This window comes from Marmota flaviventris, chromosome 19, assembly GCF_047511675.1.
Source record: "Marmota flaviventris isolate mMarFla1 chromosome 19, mMarFla1.hap1, whole genome shotgun sequence".
NCBI lineage: Eukaryota > Metazoa > Chordata > Mammalia > Rodentia > Sciuridae > Marmota > Marmota flaviventris.
In genome coordinates this window covers 8006557-8028393 of record NC_092516.1, presented here as the reverse complement: position 1 = coordinate 8028393, position 21837 = coordinate 8006557, and the positions used below count along the sequence as shown (strand labels likewise).

General features: G+C 56.2%; 2 protein-coding genes across 2 annotated transcripts; both read right to left on the bottom strand.

The window, feature by feature from the left end:
* Positions 1-8732: 8732 nt before the first annotated feature.
* LOC114097018 (serine protease 29-like) lies at positions 8733-10970 on the bottom strand. The gene is made up of 6 exons (XM_027940752.3): positions 10911-10970; positions 10754-10814; positions 10419-10599; positions 9977-10242; positions 9288-9454; positions 8733-9214 (listed from the first exon to the last, which is right to left on the bottom strand). The coding sequence occupies exons 2-6, from the start codon at positions 10812-10814 to the stop codon at positions 9050-9052; spliced, it is 840 nt and encodes a 279-aa protein (XP_027796553.1). The 5' UTR covers positions 10911-10970; the 3' UTR covers positions 8733-9049.
* A 5613-nt stretch (positions 10971-16583) lies between these two features.
* Positions 16584-18751, bottom strand: LOC114083942 (serine protease 29-like). The gene is made up of 6 exons (XM_027925220.2): positions 18711-18751; positions 18554-18614; positions 18219-18399; positions 17778-18043; positions 17139-17305; positions 16584-17065 (listed from the first exon to the last, which is right to left on the bottom strand). Exons 2-6 carry the CDS (start codon positions 18612-18614, stop codon positions 16901-16903), a joined length of 840 nt encoding a protein of 279 aa, XP_027781021.1. The 5' UTR covers positions 18711-18751; the 3' UTR covers positions 16584-16900.
* Between the last annotated feature and the right edge of the window lie 3086 nt (positions 18752-21837).

The window sequence follows — 21837 nt, the reverse complement described above, 5'->3', positions numbered from 1 at the left end:
TGTCTCAGGGTTCAGGAGGCTTGGGGTGGTGCTGTGGGCAGGTACCTCTCCTTTAAAACCCTCCTGTCACTGGAGTTCTCAAATGGTCCAAAACTATGTTCCCAGAGGAGCTTGCAGCAACCCAGAGTCTGAGATTGAACCAAAGCCTGACAGGACCAAGTGCCAGGAAGCGAGGAACGGCCAGACTGCCAGGGAGAGGGTGAAGAAGGACCAATCTCTCTGGAAACCTCAGCAGTCATTTTTGTGGATAAGCGAGCTCCTTACGTGGAACGGTGGAACCAGTGAACCTGCCTTCGTTCGGCAACCAACTTAGACATTTGCTAATGAGGATAAATCGGCATGGATGACACCTGTCATTCAGAGGGAACAAGTCCAAGGGTTTAGTGCATACACCATGTTCTGCAGCCACCTCCAGGCAACTTGCAAACATTTCCACCACCCCCGCCAGAAAAAACAGACCCCGTGTCCCCACTCTCCTCCAGTCTGCCATCTCTGTGGGTTGACCTGTTCTGCACAATTCCCGTGAGTGGAGCTCCACAGTAGACCTCAGACAGTTCATGTGTGGCCTTAACAGAAGGCTCTCAAGGTTCATGCACCACCTGACAGGTGTCAGGTGAGTCCCAGGAGACTCATTCACCACCTCCAGGAATTAGCCAGCCCTGAGGGGCAGTCTCCCAAATGCCAGAGCATCAGGAATGTGGGAAAGGGCGTAGAGGCAGCCCAGCGCCTGTGTTCCACCTTCTGGCCATGTTGATTTCTAGGTGTTTTAACCTTTTGGATGCCATTGTAAGTGGAATTTTCCTACTTTGGTCTGTAACAAATTTTATTTTTTCTTTTTTGCATTGCTGGGGATCAACCCCAGACTTCATGCATGCCAGTCAGGCACCTGCCACTGAGCGGCCTCCCCAGCCTCTGCAGCCGCTACACTTTCAGAAACGAAGTTTCCCTGTGACTCAGCCATTCCACCCTAGGGAATTATCCAAGAGAAATAAAAATGTAGCTCAGGGAGAAGACTTAAACAATAATGTTCACTTCAGCTTTATTGTAACAACCCAAGCAGGAAACACCAAAGCCCACCAGAAGGACACAGGTGGGTGAACCATGGTACGTGCCTGGGAAGAACTACAACAGGGAGGGGGACACGGACGGCCCTGGACAGTGGGGGCATTGGCTGTGAGGCTGGGGGAGGACCAGGCACAGGGCCAGTGCTCCCTGGAGAAAGCCCCCACAGGGGTGCAGGTCCACAGCACCCAAGCTGCTACACAGGGTGCTAGGACTGATCCGTGGAGCACAGGAGGGCTGGTGTCTTGTAGCAAGCTCGGAGAGGGGCTGGCGTGGCCCCTGAGGTGCTGGACCAGGAGAGACTCAGGACAGCATACAGAGGGAGTGCTGCTACAAATAGACACACATCTCCTTCCCACGTGGCACTGATACTGTGCTCTGGTGGCAGAAGGCCAAGAGGCAGTGACACCCCCTAGCAGCAGGGGCACGTGGCCCAGTCTCTGTTTCCAGTGCCTTTCTCACTGAAGGGAACCAGGGGATAGCTGGCCCTGGGCCCCTGGCAGGAGATGCACAAGAGCCACGGCGTCTCGCACCAGATGCAAGAGACACTTTAAGACCAAGCTAGCCCCTGAAGACAGGCCAAAACAACCAAGGCCACAGATGAAGGACTGCTGGGCCCTGACCCAAAGCTCAATGTTCATGAGTCCAAACAGATACAAATGTGTAACTGAATTAACAATCAAATTGGGAGAAAGAGCTCAGTCTCCCTCAGAATTCCACAAGGGGATGCTTCTCCAGAAGTGAGGCATGGCCACGCCTCACGGCTTCCTTCTGCACAGTACTGACCAGACTCGCCTGGGGAGGCGAGCCGGCTCAGTGGACACACCTGGGCACTCTCTCCACCAGGTGAGCAAGATGGACTTCCACAGCCACATACGCCCCTGATGCAGCTGAGGAGCAGGGAACTCACCCCTGTGGTCCTCCCCCAGGACCCACAATACTCCTATGAGAGAAACAGCTGGCAAAATCCTGACAGAGGACCTTCTATAAACCCCGTGACTGCACTCTGCAAAACCCTCTGGGGCCAAGAGCAGGGACGTTAGAAGCTGTCCTGCCCAGAGGAGCCTGAGGACAGGAAAAGGATATTCAGGGAAAAGTAATGAAATCCAAATCAACTATGGACTTTTGTTAAATAGTGTATCATATCACCTCATTGATTATAACAAATGAATCATTCCAATGTATGGTGTTAGTAACAGCAGAAATCAGATGCAAGGAGTATGGGTACCTTATTCTATCTTTATAATTTTTCTATGAATCTAAATCTTTTCTAAAATAGTGTATTTGGGGTGGGAGGGAGAAAGTGCTAAGGAGTGGTATTGGCTAAATTATATCATTACATTATGTATTATGTGCATGTACAAATATATAACAACAAATCCCACCAGTGCTTACAACTATAATGCACCCATAAAAAGTGGGAAAAATAAAAATGAATTGATTAAAATAGTGTATTTTTTTGAAAAAAAGAAATATGAAAATGCAGTCCAAGGCTCAGACCAAGCCTGCCAGAGACAGCTCTGGCCCTCTGAGTAGTGGCCCATGGAAACCCACACTCGGCAATCACCCTTTGGCCACACCCGTTGCAGGTCCCATGGTCACTGCAGATAAGATGGGCACAGGGCAGGCCCTTCCCAACCGTCCTCTCTCTGCCTGGGGCCTGATGACCGAACAGATTAGGGGACCTGGGCAGCACCCAGGAATACTGAGTAACTGGGATTACAGGTGTGTAATCACATTGAGCACGTCTTAAATTTTATTTTTCCTCATCTATTGACTCATTTATACCAGATTAGCAGGAACAGAGATGGCTCAATGACCAATCTTATGTGGCAGACTGGATTTGATACTGCAGCAGAAAAGGGGCATGAAAAGAAAAAGCACATGGGATCTGAATAACCTGGCTTGTCATGGAGCAATGGGTTGGTCCCCACCATCCGCACACCCTGGTCTGGCAGATGGCAGCACTGGGGCTACCTTCAGGACCCCAACAGTGCATCTAGAAAGCACCGTACACGATGCTGCAGGATTTGGGGTTTTTATGCAAACTGAAATTGCAGGACCCTGGTTCAGAAAACAAAGGTGGATTTCTGAGTGGTGACCGCAGGGCAGTCACCCAAGTGCAGGTCCCCCTTTGAAACCTGGAGAACTGGCTTTCAAGTCAGGCTTGGCTCCAAAATAGTGGACTGGCTCAACCCATGTTCCATGGACCTGAGAAGACCCTGCAAGGTGGGGGCATGGCCAAGGCAATGGCCGCCCCCTCCCTGAACTCCTCTGTCAGATGAGAGGAAGCAGCACCTGTCACAGGGGTGCCAAGGGGACCAATGGGATGATTTGGGGTGTCAGGCCTGGGATCCAGGGGTGTCAAGGGCTCTTCAGACAGCAGTGTGAAGGGGGACCGGGTCCCCAAGGATGGAGCTGGGAAAGGTGAGGGCCCTGAAGTCCCCTCCTGGGGGTCAGGTCTCAGCGGATCTGGCTCCCTGAAGACCTTGCACCCCACCCTCACTGGGCAATGTGAGGCTGCGGGGTCCTGGGTATGGCAGCCTGGGCTGGGCACACCTAGACCCCACCCTGCTTCCCTGTGTTGTGGTGACCAGGTAGGTCCCACCCCCCACCCCAGCGACCACCTCCCAGGTGTGGTCCATCTGAGGGAGGCTGGGCCCCACCCAGCACACTCCCTTCCTCACCATCCCAGCTCAGACCATGCACCATGAGCCTCGGCCAGGACCAGGTGCTGGCATGAGGGGGGCTGGGCTTGGGCCTCGCAGAGCCACAGCCTGCTGCACCATCAGAGGACTGCCACCCTGCCTCGGTTTCCCCACTCCTAAGAGGGGTCCTGCCCTGGGGTTCTTGGTGGGGCCCTCCAACCCCAGCCTGTGCATGGGGCTGGGGAGGGGGTGGGAAAGTCTCAGGCTGGGCCCGGGGCCCCTAATCAGCTCAGTCATCAGGCCCCAGCCAGAGAGGAAGCCCTGCGTGGTCTGGGCAGTTGGGGGGCTTTGCCCATCTGATCTGTGGTGGAGTCATGGGACTTGAGGACGGATGTGAGGACATCCTGGAGGGCAGGTTATCACGGAGTCCTGAGCTGTCTCCCCCAGGCTTCTGGGCCTCAGGAGGAGAACCCCAAAGGCTGGGCTCCCAGAGGCTCTCTGGGGAGGTGTGAGCTACAGGATCCAGGGAGGGCTTCCTGGAGAAGGTGGCAAGGACCCAATCCACCGCCTGGGTTTGCAGGGATGCCCAGGTCCCATCCTGTCCCTGTGTGGTCTCTCTGTGTCACTAAGCTTGTTCCCTGGGCTGTAGTGTCCACATGGAGATACAGGAGTAGGTGGGGCCTTTGGTGGAGCCCTGTTCTCCTCCTCCTCACTCCCTGCCCAGGGCACAGGTGTGTGGCTGTCCCCCACCACCCTACAGGTCCAGGGCTCACTGCCCACTGTCCCTGCAGTGGGCAGACACTTGGGCCTCGGCTCATGGCTTCCTGCTTCAAACAGAGAGAAGGTCAGGTCTTTCAGGCCTTTCATCTCCTTGGTACCATCCGGCTTTATCATGCTCCGTACAATTAGATCTCAGTTCTTCATGGCACAGGGTTGAAAGCATTTTGAGGTGTATAAAGTTTTATGAAATTGTTAAAACATTAAATAGGGGGAAATATTTGAAAATTCACTAAAGATATATAACTAGAAAATATAAACATGTGGTAAAATGCACAATACTGTTGGCCATGGCAAAAATGCAAATTACAAACACATGAGCTGAGCATGGTGCCTCGCCTGTAATCCCAACAATTTAAGAGGCTGAGGCAGGAGGATCTCAAGTGTGACGCCAGCCTCCGCAACTCAACAGGCCCTGTCTAAAACTAAAATCTGTAAAGGACTGGGGATGTAGCTCAGCGGTAAAACGCTCCTGGTTCATTTCCAGTTAAAAAAAAAAAAAAAAAACAGAGAGAGAGAGAGAGAGAAGAAAGAAGAAAAAGAAAGAAAAACAAAAGGGTGGGATACACTGCATTTTCCCCGGAAGTCCTGAAGCCACAGAGATTGCAGATCCCAGGTGCTGGCAAGGACACTGATCCCATCCACCGCGGAGAGGGATGCACTCTCCGCAGCGCCTTCAAGGATAATTCGGAAACCACATAAATGCAAACCTGCTGTATGCCTTCGCAATTCCATTCGATGTTTACCCAAGATAATTAAAAACTTATGTTCCCACAAAAATGTTTACAGAAACTTTATTCATAAGAGCCTGAAGTGGAAACAAGCCAGATGTTCATCCGCTTGTGAATGGATCAGCAAATCCTGGCGACCCTTTCGGTGGAACAGCACTCTGCCACAACCCAAGGGCCAGGAACTCCTGCACAAGGCGCACAAGCTCAGAAGCAGTGCGCAGGAGTGAAGCCCGCAAGCCAGTGGTGGCCCAGGGCTACCCGTAGGCAGGGAACCGCATGCGGAGAGCCGGGAGTCCCACCTTCACAGGGGTCTCCGGGTCCTTCTCCGGGTCCGCATCTGCAGGAAGACAGGAGGGCGAGGAGACTGGTCACTGCGCGGTGCGGACCCTGCAGCTTGGCCCCGGGAACTGCCGGTCACGCCCCCCTAACGCCATAGGGCCTGCGGCCGATCGTGGGCACCCCGGTTGATGCCACCAGCCAATCAAGAGCGGCCAGGTGTGCGCGGGTCGTGTGGGCCTCAGGTGGGTGGGGTCCGCCCCCGCTGACCGGTGCGCGCTGGCTGCCGGGGTGGTCCTGGAGACCCTGGGGCTGCGCGACCGCGCTTGGCGCTGTCGTGGAGTTCATGGTCATCTGTAAGTGAAGTTCCGCGGCTTGGCGGTGTCGGGGGTGTTTGGGCAAGGCGGTGCATGGCCGCCTCCCGCACCTTCCCGCGGAAGGGTCTGGCTCCTCTGAGCTCCTCTCCCCACTGCCGCGCCCACTCCCGCCCCTCCGCACGGGGCACAAACTGGGGGAGTCCAGTGTCCAAGAATGATGGGCATTAAAATAGCAAAACACCACGGAAAGAGCTACCCCGAAGAGCCGGCGCAAGCCTGTTAGTCTCAGCTACTCCAGTTGCTCGGGAGGTTGTCCTGACTCCAAAAAAAAAAAAAATTTAAAAGCAGGGGAGGAGGCAGCTTTTTGCCCTTTAAGGAGTGGCATGCAAATTTCTTAGCCCATCCTGCCTAGGGCAGCAGAGGCTTGAGGAGCGGGCCCTGTGCACACCAGACCAACAGCGCACCCCTCTGGTCCTGCAGCCCCTGCTCTCGATCCAGTGAACAGGCCAGAAGCGTTTCCCAAGCATTTACTCTTCTCAGAACCCCCAATTGTGCTTCCATTCTAGCCCAGCTCTTTGCTCAGCAGGAGTCCCAGAAACTTTACTTTTCTGCCCTTTGCCCTAAAGCAATCTACTGGCCACACAGGAAAGGAACGGTGGGGTCGACACCCAGCAGGACAGAGCAGAGAAGGAGCCCCAGAGATGAGAGGTTTGGGAGGTTTGGGAGGGATCAGCCCCCAGAGAAGTGGTGAGGCAGAAGCACACGATGTGGACTCAGAGCAGGTAGGCAGTGACCTGGCATACACTCCAGGACACTGAGACTTGGACATCCCTGGCTAAAGCTCAGCATCACCACCTGTGCCCTGCACCTGTCCCTGAGTCAACAGACCAGAGGCCCCCATCATCATCCTAGAAGAAGAATAAGGAAGAACAGGGCTCAGGTGAAGGCTACAGAATAAGGTGCTCTCAGACTGAGGCTGAGGTGGGCAGGGAGCCGGGAGGGCTGGACACCAGGGAATGTGATGCATGGGGACCCCTTTGGAGTTCCAGTTGTGTGTGACGAACAGGCCAGGGCTCTGTCCTTGCTTGGTGGTGTGTGCTACACCCTTTGGGAGTCACCCATGTTCCTCTGTACCTAGCAGCACCTCCTCACACTCCCCCACGGCTGGCTCAGAATTCTAGGTTCATCCTTACAGCACTTATGGATACCAGCTGCAGTCAGACAGTCCTAGGCACCAGGTTACCAAGGTGACAGGCAGAGTCTGCACCCTCCCTGAGCCAGACCACGCCCCCCAGCTGAAAACTAAAGCCTCTCAGGTCACTGAGGATTAGGAGATGGGCTTGGCCAACCATGGCAAAGGTTCATCACCAATTCTCTGCTTCCACATCCCCACTGGCCTTAAAGTTTCAGTAACTCTCCCTGGCCCCACTGTGGATTGGGGGCTTGGTGGGCAGGGTGCTGCCCTTGCAAAAGCCTTATGGCCATGGAAGTAGCTAGCACACAGCATCTCCTTGGCTATGGGCTCACAGACATAAGTCTACACCTGCAGGCAATGATGTGCACATCTACTTCCTACAGCCTGTGGGGCTCAGGCAGAGCCTCTACAGCACAGAGTCAGCATCACAGAAGCAACCAGAGCCTGCTTTGGAAAGCAGCTGGCTGTACCTTCCCAGTGGGTCGCCTCCCCAGGGACCTGCAGCTGAGGGTCCTGGTAAGGAGGATACTGAGGACTGGTAGCCTGGATTGGCTGGACGAGGACACTGGAGGAGTTCAGAACAGAGAGAAGGCTGGGGTGTTCTCTGCTTTACTTTGGGGTGAGTCCCTCTGGCCCTAGCCCCTTGCCTCTCACCTACCATTCTGCCTGATGTCCCACAAACGTCACCCAGTAGGGGATGACCAAGGGGAAGAAAGACCCCTTCACGGCCAGAGCGGTGAGCATGCTGGTACAGGAGAAGAGCACAGGTGCCTAGCTCAACAGCACCACAGCCTCCGCCTGGGATGAGTCTCTGTTGTAAGATGGCTGCTGACAGTCACACAGAGGGAGCTTTGAGGACTGTGGCACAGGATAGACACTCCCAGCTGATTACACAGGTCTGGAGGTTGACTGGGCTGTGGAGGAGGCCAGGTCTTGGGGCAGTGAGGACAGCAAAGCTGTGCAGGGAGAGGAGAGCTCACCCCAGAGCCTTCATCTACAGGAGCCTGTATGCTGCCCAACCCACGGATAAGTATCTATCACTGGAACATGGTGGGTCCATCTCATCTGGGAGCCTTGTCCATGAAGAACCCAATGTGGTCAAAGAGACAGACTTCCAAGCAGAGAGAGAAGGTGGAGGGGGTGGGCACCTGCACAGCGGCTATTCAGCCTGCTGAGGGCACCACCTCAGGAAGATGGTCATTCTCTTTGCCCCACTTTCCTCAGCTGGAAAGTAGGGTGCTGGTGCCTCCCCAGGAGAAGGAAGTAATCTACCCAGTGTGCCTTGAATGACGCCTACCCCTAGGGAGCCCCCAGGGGTGGTGGTCACCATCTCTCATCTACCAAGAACATGCCACAAAGGATTTGGCACCAACAGGAGTGGGACAGGGTGAATCAGGTGGCTCTTAGGACGAGCCAGTTATGTATTCCTTATTGCTTCTACTAAGGGAGGCTGGCAGTACGGCTCAGGCTGAGAATGGCCATCCTGGGCTGTGGAGGGCCTCCAAGTAGAATTCACCTTTCAATTGTGATGGTTTCTCTCCTTTACCTTTCCAGTGTGTTCTAAGACATTTTGCTCTTTAAAGTTTTTACTAGTTTCAGTGATTATCCAATAATAAAATCTTCTTCCCTAATTCAGAGGACTTGGGCACTTTTCTTCTTGAGAAAGAGCTGGATTGGGATAACTTGAGAGAAAGGGAGACTTTTTGCTCTCACAAAATCCAGAATACAAATTTTCATAGTATCTTTATTCATCGTGGCCACAAAGCGCAAAAAGCTCGAATGTCCTTCAACTGCTGGACACTAAGCAGAATGGACACCTGTGCCCTGGAGCACAAGCCCCTCCTCAGGTCCTCTCATTAGAGAGACTGCACAGCAAGCCCGGGCCCCATCCTGCCCATCACTCTGCTTGCTGATAGGAGTCAGGGAGGACCTGGGCACCATAGACTCAGGGGTGGGGACTGAGGCCAAAGCAGCACACTTGGGAGGTGAGCTGGCTTCTCCTTGGCTGGCTTGGCTGACCAGCAGAAGGCCAGTGGTCTGCTCTCAGGTGTACCTCCTCATCTGCTGCTGGATCCATGGCATGAAAGACTGGACCCGAGCATAGACCCCAGGAATGTCGCGGAGAGCACAGCCGATGCCCCAGCTGACCACTCCCACCAACCTCCAGGAGCCTGTCACTTTGCACACTAGGGGCCCTCCAGAGTCACCCTAGGAGGAAAAGGAGTCATTGGATATTGGCCCCAAAGGTGAAATGGGGGTGGGCAGGTGGAAAAGGACTTACATAGCAGGCACTGCGGCCCTCGCTGCCCGCACACAGCATGTCATCCAAGATGATCCTCCGGTCCCTGTGGCGGTGCCTGCTGGCGTTGTGGTACTGTTGCTCGCAGACTGCATTCTCCACCACCTGCACCTCCACCTGCTGCAGGCGGAAGGGTGGAGGCAGGGAGCCTAGGGGAGAAAAGGGGGGCTAGCAGCACAGGTGTGGTTAGACCCTACCCTCGCCCAAGCTGACCTGCCACGGCCACCTCCCCTCTGCATCCCTGGCCTCAGCTCCCTCCTGTCACACACTGTGTGGAGACACAGCTCATAGGGACCATGTCCACCTGAACCCTGGCACTCCACACAGGCACTCTACAGGCCTGCAATTGGGGCACCAGAGAGACAATGAACAATGTGTTCTTCTGGTGTCTCAAAAACACATTTTTTAAGGTTAGAAACTAGAGGAGCAAGCGTTTCCCCGCTCAGAGCACTGAGCTCTGGGCTCAGGCTTTCCCTGTGCAGGTGCTGAGGCTCCCATGGAGACCGCAGTGGGTGGGAGACGAGGTGGGAGTGCCCTGGGTTCCTTGGCCATTCCCTGGATTCCCTCTGAAGCTGCAACCCAGAAACCCAGCACCACCCAGCCTCCAATAGTTCTCAGAGCAAGTGTAGGTCCCACGCAGAAACCCTTCCAGCCACACCCTCTGTAAGTACCAAACATGCTGATGGCGCCCCAGCCAGTCACCCAGCACTGGTCCCTTGGGGTGACACTATCAGACAGGGAGGAGAGCCTGACGGGCTTGATGTTGGCAGAGCACACTGCAGGTTTCGCCAGACGCAGCAAGGCCACGTCTGAGCCCAAGAAGGCATTCACATAGTCAGGGTGGACGATGACCCGGTTCACATGCAACAGCTTCGTGTCCCCATAGAGGAAAACGTTCCCAGCCTGGACCCGGTAGGCTGATGGGTCAGCATCTTTCCTGGAGTCGGAAAGAAACCATGGAAGCAACTCACTCTAGGTCCCTCGGGGCATTGCAGAAGGCCAGCAGGCCTAGGAAGACAAAATGGCCCCACATGTGCAGCCCAGGCCTTGCCCATACTCCCTGACTTAGCCCCCACATCCAACCCAGAGTCGGGCAGAAGGGAGGGGACTCACCGGCCAATGCAGTGGGCAGCAGTCAGCACCCACTGTGGGTGGATGAGGGAACCCCCACAGATGTGCACCCATGCAGCCCAGCGGTAACTGTAGACCCTCAAGCTGATCTGCCATGGCCACCTCCCCTGGGGGGCACTGTGGCCACCCACGATGCCCACCAGGTCGTTCTGTGAGACAGGTGCTAGAAGCAACAGGTGAAGGTCAGGGAGCCTGGCGCACACAGGCCAAGATCCCCAACTCGGGCCCGAACAGGCCGTGCACATGTCCCCAGATCATGGGGACATTGCTCACAGGAGCCTTGGGGAAGGGACAGGGTCAAATGGGTCAGGACTCACCCGGGGTCCCAGCACTGGAGGTCCCCACCAAGAGAAGGGTCACAAACCACAGGCTCAGCATCTGCAGAGGACAGACACAGAGGGTGCTGGGCTACCTGAGGCCAGGGGTAGAGTGGGCCAGGGCCAGCCACAGCAGTCTGCAGGGACAGCACCCTACCTTGCCAGGGCTCCTGGGCTCCCTTCTCCCTGGGCCTCTCTATCCTTTATCCTCCAGCCACAGGAAGTGGGCAGGGGGCTTGTCCAGCGCTGTGCTTGGAGGAGGGGTAGAGAGGAAGTGGCATTTGGCCTGAGATGCAAAAGGGGCTGGTGACCCAAACACGGGGTTCTAGGTCCTTGCCAGGGTCTGGATCAGCCAGAGTCAGGATTACTCGGACCTCACCATGATCTTGGAAGAGTATCCCTAGAGGATGGAGTGGGAGAAGGGCTGGTTGGCTCAGGGTTGGTGCTGAAAGAAGGGCCAGCCAGCACCTCCTGAGGTCTTTCAGCATCCTGGCAGGGGACAGGGTAGGTCAGCAGCCTTCCCCAGACACAGAGGTGCTCACTACCAGGTGGCCAAGCTCCCTGTGCTGGGAGCATCTGGGCACAGGAACCACGTCCTGGGGAGTGGCTGCTCAGGCTCCTCTGCTGGGCCTCTGTTTTCCAGCACCTTCTGTGCCAGGCCAGGCTCTGCTCCTGTCTGGGCTAGTGCAGACCAATGTCTTACCACCAATCTTTCCTGCTGGCCACAGGAAAGCCCAGCAGGTGCACTGCCCGAGGCCCCTGAGGGACAGCCCCACATTCAGGGTCAGTCCTGAGGCCCCCATGCACAGACTCTACCCCTCTCTGAGTGGGAAGTCCTACTCCATGGGGAGCCATCAAGCTGGCCACCTGCTCTCTGGCTATCTCATGGGCCCTTAGGTGACTGGGACAGAGATTCCTGTCCCTCTCATGACAGGCTGGCCCCGAGCTCCAGGTGCAGGTAGGCCTCTAGGATGGCTGGTGATGCAGGTCACAGCGTCTGTGAGTGACAAGGCTTGCAATGCCTGGGGAACAGGGACAGTTGCAGAAGGGACTGTGGAGACCCACAGCTGGACCAAGGGCCACCTTACCAGGAGGCAGAGGACTGAAGGCCTGAGGCAGGCAGAGGGCCCTGCACAGGACTGGATGATCCCCAGGGGCCCAATGACCTGGGCCTGAGGGGCCTGGATCTTGACTTGCAGAGACCTACACTGAGCACGGTAGAACTGGACAATGTCCAGGCAGGGTCTCTGCTGGAATTTGGGGAATGGAGTCCTGGCATTGAGGAGGTGGGGCCCTGGGGTGTACAGGGAGGCTGAGCTCCACAGGCTGTCAGAACCAGCTGGCAAGAGCAGAGGAGGGAGAGGGGCACGTGTTGGGGAAAGCCGCAGGAGAGACCTGGAGGGAGCACCCAGCCACCCAAGCCCTCCATAAGGGCAGCTGCCATCAGTGGAGAAGGAAGTGGGGCCAGGGATATGTCCTTGGTGCCCTCCTGAAACAGTGTGGCTCCCTAGGCAGCAACACCAGAGCCATCTCCCCCAGAGAAACACTGCACCTCCTGCATCTATGCCAGGTACAGGGCCTGGGCCGCTCAGCGTGGAAGGGTCCACCTGCGGCCCCCACTACTTGAACAAGACAATGGTTAAGAATCGAGGACTGGGACAGGATATCTGGTCACCCTGATAGGGTCAGGACCAGGCCACCATGAGCACATTCAGCGATAGCATCAGAGAAAGAACCAGGGACCTGGGGGCTCCGGTTGTGTGACCGTTAGGACTGGGGCCAGAGCGGCTGTGGCCAGGATGCCTGGGCTCAGGTGAAGGATGTGGCCACCCAGGCAGTGTCGCAAGAGGGCTGCTTGGGCAGAAGGCTGGACAGAGGGATCCAGCACAGGGGCACCAGTGTCTCTGAGCCGAGGGCTCTGAAGGCCTAAGGTCATGGAACCCAGGGAGGAATGGCCTGGAGCCCAGCCTTGGAGGCCAGTTCAACCCCATCAGGATAAACCAGCTTCCTTGACTGGGGCTGGGGCTTCCCAGGACCCGAGAGACTGTCCCCAGTGTTTCTGGGATCCTTGGGACCATTTTCTGTTGCACATGGTGTGACAAGTCAGGGTGGGTGGTATCCACTGCCCCTCTGGTGCCCCTCAGATGGGGACGACAGGATGCAGGGAGTTGGGGGTGGCTGCAGGTGCTGGAGCTGGCGTAGAGATGCCGCCCAGGCTCTGAGGAGGCCCACCACAGGCAGAAGGGCCAGGTGGGGAGTTAGTGGAGGCAGGGACAGGGTGTGCTCCTGACAGCCTGGGCCTCTCCCAGAGCCAGCCAGCTCCCTGGGTGCTGTAACTGCTGTGGAGCCAGGGCCTGTGCGCCTGTCATTTAGGGGGTCTGCAGGTGGAGAGCGGAGCAACAGGTAGGGGGTAGTTACCTTCACAGCTGCTCCTCAGCCTGCTGAGGGCACCACCTCAGGAAGATGGTCATTCTCTTTGCCCCACTTTCCTCAGCTGGAAAGTGGGATGCTGGTGCCTCCCCAGGAGAAGGGAGTAATCTACCCAGTGTGCCTGGAATGACGCCTACCCCTAGGAAGTCCCCAGGGGTGGTGGTCACCATCTCTCATCTACCAAGAACATGCCACAAAGGATTTGGCACCAACAGGAGTGGGACAGGGTGAATCAGGTGGCTCTTGGGACCAGCCAGTTATGTATTCCTTATTGCTTCTGCTAAGGAAGGCTGGCAGGACGGCTTAGGCTGAGAATGGCCATTCTGGGCTGTGGAGGGCCTCCAAGTAGAATTCACCTTTCAATTGTGATGGTTTCTCTCCTCTACCTTTCCAGTGTTTTCTAAATCATTTGCTCTTTAGATTTTTTTCTATTTTCAATGATTTTCCAATAGTAAAACCCATCTTCTTCCCTAATCCAAAGGATTTGAGCAGTGCTGGACCTTCCTTGGAGAGCTGGTATGACCACCCCCCCAGCTTGTAGGAGTGGGTGCCTGTCAGGCAGTTGTAAGCCCATAAGGCTGTGTGGTTGGAGGCCCTTCCCTGCCGCAAATTCTCTTTCCCATTCCACTGCCCTACAGAAGTGGGCAGCCTGGGCCTCCCAGCCTATGGGTAGCAGGACCCACCTGGGGACCCTGTGGACACCAGTCAGCACTCAGTGTTGGCTGGTGAAACTGCTTCTGTGGACACACTGGCCCTGCACTCTGCAGGTGATGTGCCATCCTCTCATGGGTCATGAGGGGTGGCCGCCGGGCCCCTGTACTGTGGGCTTTGGGAACTGGGAACACAGCCTCTCACTGCTGTAGAGATGGTGGCAACGTTAGAAGGGTGAAGGGCAGAAGGTGGTGGGCAGCCCAGCAAGGCACGCCCACCTTGGTGCCCCTTTTCTGGAATCTGGTGCCGTCTTGTCGATGAAGGGCCCAGGGCTGGATGGGAGGGGGATCCCCTCCCACCTACATCTCTAGATCTATCCACTGGGATCATATTTTGGAATCCCTGGGCCAGTGCTGCCCTGTGGAACTTTCTACAATAACAGGCAACATTCTTAACTGCTGTGCAGGCTTGTCGCCACCGCAGCATGTAGATGTTGCGGAAATCTCAGTCCTTGTCCGCGTTGTCAATCCAATAATGAGGACATGGTTTTGAGAAAAAGGAAAAAGAAGCTTTATTGCTTTGCTAGCCAAGGAGAAACACAGGGGACTCCTGTCCTAAAGGCTGTGATTCTGTCCATCATCAGGAACAAGGTGTTTTTATAGAGGTGATTCAGAGAAAATGAGATTAAGGAGAAGAGATGAGGAAGGAGAAGATCAGGGAGGAGAAGTTTAGGGAAAGAAAGATTGGGAAAAAGAAAAAAAAACTTGTAAGTTTCAAAGCATCAAGTGAACCCCTGTTACATAGATTTTGACTGTTGGAAATGCAGCTCATGGGACTGAGCAACTGAAGTTTTAACTTTGGTTAACTTGGAATGAATTTGGACTAAGCAGCCACCTGTAATAGTAGCTCCAGTCAGTCTTCTTGCTGGCATCTGGCAGGATGTGTCCCTGGCTGTCATTCTGAGGAGCAGCATACCAAGAGCACCATTTCTGGCATGTTGGGCGTGCTGGTGAATCTTGTCTCTCTGTCCTGTGTCTAGGTTTCATCCTGAGCCCGAGAGCCCAATGCTTCAAGAGGAAGGACTTGGAATGCCATCCCAGGCGCCTCGAGGCCAGCCCCACATAGAAGTCCCGCAGGGTAGGTCTTGAGCTCAGAGACAGATTGGATTGAACTTGGTCCCTCCCCCCCAGACCTTGCTCACAGAATCTGACTGGCATAAAACTCAGGGAGAGGGCTATTAAAGGAGCCCTGAGGGACCTTGGAGCAAAGGAGTTGGGGACACCAGACAGAGGTGCTGTGGTCACTCCTCCAGGGGTGCAAGACGGCGCAGAAGGTCAGGGACCAGAGGATTCACCCCTTTCTCCCAAGAAGGGGATATGAAAAGCATCGAGGGAATCACACCCATGGGGAGAGAAAGGGCAGGATCTGCAAAGCCGCAGCACCCCGGGACCCATAGGACTCTGGGGCTTCGCTTCCTCCCTTTGCCGATGACATCATGCCATCTGACCTGGCCTGCCATCACAGGATTGGGCTCCCATAAAGACTTCCCCTTGGCTTCCCACCCTACCTGTCCTGCCAGGATCCTGGAGCCTGGGGCTGGAGAGGGCTGGGCTGGGGTGGAGCCTGCCTGTGGATGGAGGGCGTGCAGGTAGCCTGCAGGTAGGTGGACAGGACCATGGGTTCTCCAGGTTCAGGCAGACTGCCACATTGACTGGGTGACTGCCCACCTCCCTGGAATGCCCTCTTCTCCCTCACAGCCCTGCCCAGCTGCAGATAAGAAAGGCCAGCTCTCTCCTGCCTCCACAGCAGGCCAGAAGCCCTCCAGACTCAGGCCTCCCCTTCCAATGCTGCTTCCTCTCATGAGGCCCAACTTACCCCACCCAGCAGCCTGGGATAAATCTCTTCTGGTATTAGTTTAGCTCCTGACAGGCCCAAAGACCACAGGATCCCTGCATGCCATAGAGCATGCGCCATGGTCACTGCCCCTGTGCCTTGAGTTTCTTCTTCAAGAGACTCCATTTCCTGGCAGTGACCAAGAAGTGGGTCCTGCAGGCTGGCCTGCCTCCTCTGCCTCTCTCACCAGGCCAGCTTGGAATCTGCAGGAGGGGCTGCATGACTGGCCAAGGATGCAGGTGCTCCCACCCAGCCCCTACTCTCCAGGTTCTGCACAGCGTGGCCAGCCCCGCCCTCCACAGCACGCCCAGGGTCAGGATTGCCCTAAGTGAGGGAAGGCCATACTTCATCAGCCTTCCCCTAGGACATTAGGCAAAGGGATGGTTGGTGGGAATTCAAGGTAACCACAAGGCTTCAGGAATAACCTTAAGTACATGATCTGGGTGCTGAGCCGTCCCAGGCCCCAAGCAGAATAAACATGGGGGACAGAAGACAGGGAAGTTCTGGTCTGAGCTGGCCCTCAGCTCACTGTCCCTGGTTGATTCTGGAGAGGGCCAATCTCTTACCACCACATGGCTCAGACTCAGCATGTCCACCCCACCCCACCCTGTGCATCATGGCCTATCTGGGCTCCAGGACACAGTTGGAAGGCTCTGCACATGAGGGGACAGAGTGACAAGATGAAAGGAGCCCAGAGTCGAGGACAAGTTTGGAGCACCAGGTCTGGAGTGTGCAGACCTAGGGCATCGAAGCCCCACTGGGAAAGTACAAGCATTGTCTCCTTGGCAAAACATCCACTGAGGATTTCTCCCAGAAAAAGAGGAATTACGCTCACACAAAACCCTGACAGCAAATGTTCATATAGCATTTTATTCATCGTGGCCACAAAGCGCAAACAGCTCGAATGTCCTTCAACTGCTGGACACTAAGCAAAATGGGCACCTGTGCCCTGGAACACAAGCCCCTCCCCAGGTCTTCTCATTAGAGACACTGCACAGCAAGCCCAGGCCCCACCCTGCCCATCAACCGCTTGCTACCAGGGGTCAGAGTGGACCTGGGCACCATAGGCTCAGGGGTGGGGACTGAGGCCAGAGCAGCACGCTTGGGAGGTGAGCTGGCTTCTCTCTCCTTGGATGGCTTGGCCAACAGAAGCAGAAGGCCAGTGGTCTGCCCTCAGGCGTACCTCCTCATCTGCTGCTGGATCCATGGCACAAAGGATTGGACCCGAGCATAGACCCCAGGAATGTCGCGGAGGGCACAGCCGATGCCCCAGCTGACCACTCCCACCAAGCTCCAGGAGCCTGTCACCTTGCACACCAGGGGCCCTCCAGAGTCACCCTAGGAAGAAAAGGAGTCACTGGGTATTGGCCCCAAAAGTGAAATGGGGGTGAGCAGGTGGAAAAGGACTCACATAGCAGGAATCCCGACCCTCACTGCCCGCACACAGCATGTCGTCCAAGATGATCCTCCGGTCCCTGTGGCGGTGCCTGCTAGCATTGTGGTACTGTTGCTCGCAGACTGCATTCTCCACCACCTGCACCTCCACCTGCTGCAGGCGGAAGGGTGGGGGCAGGAAGCCTGGGAGAGGAAAGGGGGTGTGGCAGCACAGGTGTGGCTAAACCCCACCCTTGCCCAAGCCCCTCTACATCCCTGGCCTCAGCTCCCTCCTGTCACACACTGTGTGGGAACGCAGCTCACAGGGACCATGTCCACCTGAACCTTGGCACTCCACACAGGCACTCTACAGGCCTGTAGTTGGGGCACCAGAGAGACAATGAGCAACGTGTTCTTCTGGTGTTTCAAAACCAAACGTTTCCCCGCTCAGAGCACTGAGCTCTGGGCTCAGGCTTTCCCTGTGCAGGTGCTGAGGCTCCCATGGAGACCACAGTGGGTGGGAGACGAGGTGGGAGTGCCCTGGGTTCCTCGGCCATTCCCTGGATTCCCTCTGAAGCTGCAACCCAGAAACCCAGCACCACCCGGCCTCCAGTAGTTCTCAGAGCAAGTGTAGGTCCCACACAGAGACCCTTCCAGCCACACCCTCTGTATGTACCAAACATGCTGATAGCACCCCAGCCAGTCACCCAGCACTGGTCCCTCGGGGTGACACTATCAGAGAGAGAGTAGAGCCTGACGGGCTTGATGTTGGCAGAGCACACTGCAGGTTTTGCCAGACGCAGCAAGGCCACGTCTGAGCCCAAATGGGCATCCACATAGTCAGGGTGGACGATGACTCGGTTCACACGCAGCAGCTTCGTGTCCCCATAGAGGAAAACGTTTCCAGCCTGGACTCGGTAGGTTGATGGGTCAGCATCTTTCCTGGAGTCGGAAAGAAACCATGGTGGCAACTCACTCTAGGTCCCCTGGACATTGCAGAAGGCCAGCAGGCCTAGGAAAAACAAGTGGCCCCATGTGTGCAGCCCAGGCCCTGCCCACACCCCCTGGTTTAGCCCCCATATCCAACCCAGAGCCGGGCAGAAGGGAGGAGACTCACCGGCCAATGCAGTGGGCAGCAGTCAGCACCCACTGTGGGTGGATGAGGGAGCCCCCACAGATGTGCACCCATGCAGCCCAGTGGTAGCTGTAGACCCTCAAGCTGACCTGCCACGGCCACCTCCCCTGGGGGGCACTGTGGCCACCCACAATGCCCACCAGGTCGTTCTGAGAAACAGGTGCTAGAAGCAACAGGTGAAGGTCAGGGAGCCTGGCGCACACAGGCCAAGATCCCCAACTCGGGCCCAAACAGGCCGTGCACATGTCCCCAGATCATGGGGACATTGCTCACAGGAGCCTTGGGGAAGGGACAGGGTCAAATGGGTCAGGACTCACCCGGGGTCCCAGCACTGGAGGTCCCCACCAAGAGAAGGGTCACAAACCACAGGCTCAGCATCTGCAGAGGACAGACACAGAGGGTGCTGGGCTACCTGAGGCCAGGGGTAGAGCAGGCCAGAGCCAGCCACAGCAGTCTGCAGGGACAGCACCCTACCTTGCCAGGGCTCCTGGGCTCCCTTCTCCCTGGGCCTCTCTATCCTTTATCCTCCAGCCACAGGAAGTGGGCAGGGGGCTTGTCCAGCGCTGTGCTTGGAGGAGGGGTAGAGAGGAAGTGGCATTTGGCCTGAGATGCAAAAGGGGCTGGTGACCCAAACACGGGGTTCTAGGTCCTTGCCAGGGTCTGGATCAGCCAGAGTCAGGATTACTCGGACCTCACCATGTTCTTGGAAAAATGTCACTAGAGGCTGGGGTGGGAGAAGGGCTGTTTGGCTCAGGTTGGTGCTGAAAGAAGGGCCAGCCAGCACCTCCTGAGGTCTTTCAGCATCCTGGCAGGGGACAGGGTAGGTCAGCAGCCTTCCCCAGACACAGAGGTGCTCACTACCAGGTGGCCAAGCTCCCTGTGCTGGGAGCATCTGGGCACAGGAACCACGTCCTGGGGAGCTGCTGCTCAGGCTCCTCTGCTGGGCCTCTGTCTTCTGGCACCTTCTGTGCCAGGCCAGGCTCTGCTTCTGTCTGGGCTAGTGCAGACCAATGTCTTACCACCAATCTTTCCTGCTGGCCATAGGAAAGCCCAGCAGGTGCACTGCCCGAGGCCCCTGAGGGACAGCCCCACATTCAGGGTCAGTCCTGAGGCCCCCATGCACCATCCCCCTGCATACTCCATGACAGACTGGACCTCTCTCTGAGTGGGCAGTTCCACTCTGTGGAGAGCCAGCAAGCTGGCCACCTCCTCTCTGGCCATCTCACCCAGGCCCTCAGGCCTCTGCATCCAGCAGGAACCAGCTCCTCCTTGCTCCCCCCTGGGACAGAGATTCCTGTCCCTCTCATGACTCGCTGGCCTTGAGCTCCAGGTGCAGGCAGACCTCTAGGGTGGCTGGTGATGCAGGTCACAGTGGCTGTGAGTGACAGGGCCGGCAGTGCCTTGGGAACAGGGACAGTTGCAGAGGGGACCGTGGAGATCCACAGCTGGACCAAGGGCCACCTTACCAGGAGGCAGAGGACTGAGGGCCTGAGGCAGGCAGAGAGCCCTGCACAGGACTGGGTGATCCCCCAGAGCCCCATGACCTGGGCCTGGGGGCTCTGGGTCTTGGCTTGCAGAAACCCAAACTGAGCACGGTAGAACCATGCTGTGTCCAGGTAGGGTCTCTGCTGGAATTGGGGCAATGGAGTTCTGGCATCAAGGAGGTGGAGCCCTGGGGTGTCCAGTGTGGCTGAGCCCCACAGGCTATCAGAACCAGCTGGCAAGAGCAGAGGAGGGAGAGGGGCACATGTTGGGGCCTCAGGAGAGACCTGGAGGGAGCACCCAGCCACCCAGGCCCTCCATAAGGGCAGCTGCCACCAGTGGAGAAGGAAATGGGGCCAGGGATATGCCCTTGGTGCCCTCCTGAAACAGTGTGGTCCCTGTAGACAGTGACACCAGGGCCATCTCCCCAGAAAAACACTATACATCCTGCTTCTATGCCAAGCATGGGGCCTGAGCCCCTCAGCATGGAGGGGTCCACCTGCGGCCCCCACTACTTGAACAAGACAATGGTTAAGAATCGAGGACTGGGACAGGATATCTGGTCACCCTGATAGGGTCAGGACCAGGCCACCATGAGCACATTCAGCGATAGCATCAGAGAAAGAACCAGGGACCTGGGGGCTCCGGTTGTGTGACCGTTAGGACTGGGGCCAGAGCGGCTGTGGCCAGGTGAAGGATGTGGCCACCCGGGCAGTGTCGCAAGAGGGGTGCTTGGGCAGAAGGCTGGACAGAGGGATCCAGCACAGGGGCACCAGTGTCTCTGAGCCGAGGGCTCTGAAGGCCTAAGGTCATGGAACCCAGGGAGGAACGGCCTGGAGCCCAGCCTTGGAGGCCAGTTCAACCCCATCAGGATAAACCAGCTTCCTTGACTGGGGCTGGGGCTTCCCAGGACCCGAGAGACTGTCCCCAGTGTTTCTGGGATCCTTGGGACCATTTTCTGTTGCACATGGTGTGACAAGTCAGGGTGGGTGGTATCCACTGCCCCTCTGGTGCCCCTCAGATGGGGACGACAGGATGCAGGGAGTTGGGGGTGGCTGCAGGTGCTGGAGCTGGCGTAGAGATGCCGCCCAGGCTCTGAGGAGGCCCACCACAGGCAGAAGGGCCAGGTGGGGAGTTAGTGGAGGCAGGGACAGGGTGTGCTCCTGACAGCCTGGGCCTCTCCCAGAGCCAGCCAGCTCCCTGGGCGCTGTAACTGCTATGGAGCCAGGACCTGTAAGCCTGTCCCTCAGGGTTCTGCTCTGTACAATCTCTGCGATCTGTGACTGTGGGCATTGTCTCCTTCTCTTGTACCCTGGACTTTTCAGGAAAGCCAGCCTCATCTCCGGCAGAAGTACAGAGAGAGGCCACGCCTCTTTCACCTGCCAATCTCACTCCACACACGTGTTTGATGGGCCCCTTTCTCATCAGAGCCCTGCGGCTAGGGCACCCTGGGAAAGGAGGTTTCCACATTCCTGCCTCCACAGGACAGAGGGCATTAGGAGCCCCGAGTGGCCAGCGCACTTCTCCTGTCGGCTGCTCCCTTATTGAATACCTGAACTCTTTATATATTCTGGACACTATGTTCCTTCCCACGTATGGCTCATCCCTACGTGAGTCTTTGTCTTTCAGTTTTAGATTTAAAGGTGGTTAAAACCACCAATTCTTTCCTTTTATCTGTTTTTTTGTTTGTTTGTTTGTTTTTGTTTTTGTTTTTTTGGTACCAGAGATTGAACCCAGGGACCCTCGGCCACTGAGCCACATCCCCAGCCCTGTTTTGTTTTTCAATTAGAGACAGGGACTCACTGCATTGCTTGGGGCCTTGCCGCTGCTGTCCTTTTATCATTTTTGGATTTTAAGTTTCTCTTTTTTATTTATTTTTTATTTTCTTTCCAGTGCTGAAGATTGAACTCAGGATCTCACACATGCCAGGCAAATGCTCTACCACTAAGCCACCCTGCTGGCCTAGGTTTTTGTGCTCTTTTTAAAACAATCTAGGGATGTAATTCAGCATTGCATTGCTTGCCTACCATGCGCAAGGTCTTGGGTCTGATCCCCAACACTGAAAACAAACCAAAAAAATTATTTTTTGTTTATATGTAAACGAAGATAATTCATAATA